This window comes from Dipodomys ordii, unplaced genomic scaffold (genome assembly GCF_000151885.1).
Source record: "Dipodomys ordii isolate 6190 unplaced genomic scaffold, Dord_2.0 Scaffold142, whole genome shotgun sequence".
NCBI classification, from domain to species: domain Eukaryota; kingdom Metazoa; phylum Chordata; class Mammalia; order Rodentia; family Heteromyidae; genus Dipodomys; species Dipodomys ordii.
Genome location: NW_012267358.1, coordinates 4,158,037 through 4,163,031, shown reverse-complemented (window position 1 = coordinate 4,163,031; position 4,995 = coordinate 4,158,037). Strand labels below are relative to the sequence as shown.

General features: G+C 42.0%; 1 protein-coding gene across 4 annotated transcripts in view; it reads right to left on the bottom strand.

Annotated features, from left to right (window-relative positions):
- Ogt (O-linked N-acetylglucosamine (GlcNAc) transferase) overlaps nucleotides 1-4,995 on the bottom strand; it is a 62,017-nt gene that overhangs the window by 24,886 nt on the left and 32,136 nt on the right. For all 4 annotated transcript variants that reach the window (XM_013031653.1, XM_013031650.1, XM_013031651.1 and 1 more), the window contains exons 13-14: nucleotides 3,872-4,030; nucleotides 3,497-3,586 (exon numbers count right to left, since the gene is read on the bottom strand). In XM_013031653.1, coding sequence (XP_012887107.1) covers nucleotides 3,497-3,586; nucleotides 3,872-4,030 — 249 coding nt within the window. The remainder of the gene's footprint in view (nucleotides 1-3,496; nucleotides 3,587-3,871; nucleotides 4,031-4,995) is intronic.

Here is a 4,995-nt window from a genome sequence, read left to right as displayed (position 1 = left end):
CGGCTTTTTTCTTTTTGCTTATGTGGTGCTGAGGAATCAAACCCAGGGCCTCATGCATGCAAGGCAAGCGCTCTACCACTGAGCCACCTTCCCAGCCACTGGCACTTGTAATTGTTAACCTCATTATACAGTTAATTATATTTTTCAAGCGGCCAGAAAGCAAAATAGAAATGATAAATGAAAAAAAAATTTTTTAATGGACAGAGGTAGGTGAGGGGTTGCCTACCTATAAACCAAGTACTTAGAAGATTGAAACAGGAAAATTATGAGCACAAGTCCACCCTAGGGTACATATTAAGGTTCTGTCTTAAAGAAATCAAACCAAGCCACAAATTAAACACAAAGAAAAATATGGACAAGTGTACTCCTGAAGCAATTGCTATGATGCAAAACATGTTAGTGCATACTATATTTTTTTCTTTTTGGTCCTGGGGCTTGAACTTTAGGCCTGGGCGCTGTCCCTGAGCTCCTTTTGCTCAAGGCTAGAACTCTACCACTTGAGCCACAGCACCACTTCCCACTTTTTTGTGATTAATTGGAGATGAGTCTCACAGACTTTCCTGCCTGGGCTGGCTTCAAACCATGATCTTCAGATCTCAGGCATTCTGAGTATCTAAGACTATATGCATGAGCTACCACCGGTGCATACTATGTTACAAGAGTCTTACAACGTTTCTGCTAGGACTTCAGTGCATACACACAAACATAAATACATCCATGTGTACAGATATGTATGTATAAATGTGTCAGCTGTCTATACTATGTCACTCATCTATATGTATATATATGTATGCAAATATGTCACTCATCTATTTATACTGCATATTATCTTTATTAGTCACCAAAGTGACCAATAAAGCCTATAAAATTAGACATATAAACTCAGCAAATTTAATTCCCACACAGATTTCAACCTTAATTTACCATAAAATTGCACTTAGAGGAAAAAGTAGAGCCAAGTATAGAAGATAAGTTAAAAAAAAAGGAACAGAGCCAAGTACAGAAGACAAGCAAAGACAAATGTCTTAAAAAAAATCATACTACATTTTTTTCTTTAAATGGCTTGTTTATTCTTTATTTTGTTAATTTATTCATCTAATAGTATTATTTTTTCTAACAGAAGTACTGACTCAAGACTAGCACTCAAGACTAGCACCTGCCTAGCAAATACAAGTTCAAAGCTAGCACCTTTTGTTTTGTTGTTGTTGTATTTTATCGGTCATGGGCCTGAACTCTGGGCCTGGGCACTGTCCCTCAGCTCAGCTCTTCAGCTCAAGGCTAGCGCTCTACCACTTGATCCACAGCACCACTTCAGATCTAGCACCTTAAGTTCATGTTCAAGTTAACCTTAAATCAAGTTTAAGTACCTTAAAAGACCGAGATCTTAAAATACACAAGGACATGATAAATTATACAGGATTCTAGACATTCACATGGAGTGAGACTAAAGGAGGATACTCTTAGGAGAAGAGCACAAAGGTGCAATGCCTATGTGCATCTGATCATATAAAATAATATTTATCTATATGAACTCCAGGAAATGGAAACAAGAAGCTTTATCTTTGTTGCTGGTTTTGTTTTCTTTTTATCTTTGTTCATTTATGTCTTTGGGAGAGTAAGAGGAGGAACACAGGGTAATAAACAAATGCAACAGAGGGTAATAAACAAATGCAACAGTAGTACTCACCAGACACTGTTAAAAATGAACTATACAACTTGTGGGTAGGGACAAGAGGGAAAAACTAACAGGGAGAGTAAAGGAAACTGTTACATTGTCCACAAAGAAATGCACTCTTTACCTGACTTATATAACTGTAACCCCTCTGTTTTTAAAACAAAAAGAGAGACTTGAAAACAAAAAGAGACAGACCAAGATCTGAGAATTGCGGTTTGAAACCAGCTCTGGCATGAAAGTCCTTGAGACTCTATCCTCTAGTAAACTAGCAACCCCTTACCAAGCCTCCCTACACCCCACCCCGGAAAAACAGAAGTATAGCTGTGGCTCAACTGGTAGAGTGCTACCCTTGAGCAAAAAAAAAAAAAAAAAAGCTCAGGGACCCACACTTGTAATCCTAGCTACTCAGGAGGCTGAGATTTGAGGATTATGGTTCAAAGCCAATCCAAGCAGAAAAGTACCCATGAGACTCTTATCTCCAATTAACTACTCAAAAACTAGAAGTAGACTTGTAGCCCAAAAGTAGAGTGCTAGCCTTGAGCAAAAAAAGCTCAGGGACAAAATCCCAGCCTATAACCGCCAAAAACAAACAAATAAAGCAGCTCAGGGACAGCACTCAGATCCTGAGTTCAAGCCCAAAAACTGATACAGACGCATACATACATACATACATACATATATACATACACACACACACACACACACACAATTCAGATCAAAAAGGGGGAAAAAGTGCTGGTTCAATGTCTGGCAGTTATACATCTAAGCACAAATATATTACATTTATGTTTTATTTGCAACTTCAGCAAAAGCCATGACAATATAAACGTAAATGAACAAGAAAATAAAACCACCCTAAACCCCCTTGCATATAGCAATTCATGTTTAATACTTAGTACCAAAAATATAGACTATACCAGGCACCTGTGCAGCTCACGCCTGTAATCTTAGCTACTCAGCAGGCTGAGATCTGAGAATTATGGTTCAAATCCAGTCTGAGCAGGAAACTCATGAGACTCTTATCCCCAGTTAAGTACCAGAAAACTAGAATTGGCACTATGGCCCCCCCCACCCCAGGGGAGGGAATGGTAGTTTGTCAAGGCCCCCCCTCCTAGGGGAGGGAATGGTAGTATCAAGGCCCCCAACCCAGGGGAGGGAAGGGTAGTGTCAAGCCCCCCCCCCAGGCGGGGGAATGGTGGTGTCAAGGCCCACCCCTCCCAGGGGAGGGAATGGTAGTGTCAAGGCCCCCCTCCTAGGGGAGGGAATGGTAGTGTCAAGGCCCACCCCCCGCCCCCCGGCCTGGGCCGAAGCCCACGGAGCCCACGCAGGGTCTGGACATGGAGGAGCGAGCGTGAGACCGTGAGTAGCTATGGAGACATGCACACACACATATCTCACCTCTGACCTTCCATCACCTGACCTCTGACCTCCATCACATGACCTGTGACCTTCCATCACCTGACCTCTGACCTTCCATCACTGACCTCTGACCTTCTATCACATGAACTCTGGCCTTCTGTCACCTGGTATCTGGATCACCTGACCTCTGACCTTCTATCACCTGACCCTTGACCTTCCAAAACATGACCTACTTATATAACCTGACCTGTGACCTACCATGACCTGACCTGTGACCTTCCATGATCTAACCTGTGACCTTCCATGACCTGACCTGAGACCTTCCAAAACATGACCTGTGACCTTCCATATCTCACTAGCCTTTATCAAAAGAAGTTCAGGGACAGACCTTGAATTCAAGCCCTAAGCCACACCTACACTCATGCCCCACCCCCATCCCCCTACACACACAGCTTCACCTACCTGAGAAAGGTCAATGAAATGATTGGCTTCTGCCATCACCTTCACTCTAAAGTTTGTACCATCATCTGGGCTCAGGGCATAACAAAATACCTGAAAGGTAGTATAAAATATACTTATTAATCTTGGTTCCAATAGTTCCAAAGACTCTTAGTTTAACACCTAAGGAATCAGTTAAGCCACTGCCGTAGGTTATTTTTGTCTTTGAGACATGGTCTTGCCAGCCCAAGTAGGCCTGGAACTTACTATGTAGCTCAGGCTGGCCTCAAGCTTGCAATCCACCTGCTTTAGACTCCCTAGTACAGGGATTATAGGTATGAACCACCATGCTCAGCATTTGTTTAAAAAATAATGATTCTAGAGAAACATTAGTCTTACCTCAAATTTATCCGGATTGTGCATGCCTGGAATAGACTGCATGAGGTGAGAAGTAGGATGATTCCCAAAGTCAGAACTCACATATCCTACACGTAATCGACCATCACTGAGCTTCAAGTCTTTTGGATGCTCATATGGTGGTTTATGAAGGACGTTAATCTACCAACAGAAACCATGCTCATTTGTAAAGCATATATGTATATATACATCTAAGAAAACAAATATAGCAGACATTCTATACCTATTGAACGTAAAGTCTAAGAAAACATCATTTAGCAAGTTTTAATACAACCTTGGTTCATGTAATATGCTTATTACATCACCTGTTCCTAAGACCTATCAAATAGCCTGAGAAAATCTAAAACTTGTAGTAATGAAGTATGGTGAACAGAGAACAAAAAAACCCTGTTCAGGGAGGCACTTTGTTTTTAAGTTACATATTGGGCTAGGAATATGATTTAGCGGTAGAGTGCTTGCCTAACAGGCATGAAATCCTGGATTCAACTCCTCAGTACCACATGAATAGAAAAGGCCAAAAGTGGTGCTATCACTAGCCTTGAGCAAAAGAAGCTCAGGGACAGTGTCAAGCCCTGAGTTCAAGCTCCAGGACTGGCAAAAAATATATATAGCCCTAAGCCAGTGGCTCAGGCTTATAATCCTAGCTATTCAGGAGGCTGAGTTCAAAGCCAGTCTGGGCAGGAAAATCTGTGAGAGTCTTATCTGCAATAAACTACCTGAAAACCAGAAGTAACACTGTGGCTCAAATGGTAGAGTGCTAGCCTTGAGCTGAAGAGCTCAGGGACACCACCCAGGCCCAGAGTTCAAGCCTCATGACCAACAAAAAAAGTACACACACCACACACCCATACCCACCTACCCACCCACACACACACACCCACACACTCACACCCACACTCTCACTCTCTCTCTCTCTCTTCTCTCTTTTCTCTTTTCTGGAGCAAATTCCAAACTCTAATGATCAAGCACTATTCTTATTCTCGAAGAGGAAAATACATAATTAAACATCATAATGGGGCTGGGAAGGTGGCTCAGTGGTAGAGCGCTTGCCTTGCATGCATGAGGCCCTGGGTTTGATTCCTCAGCACCACATAAGCAAAAAGAAA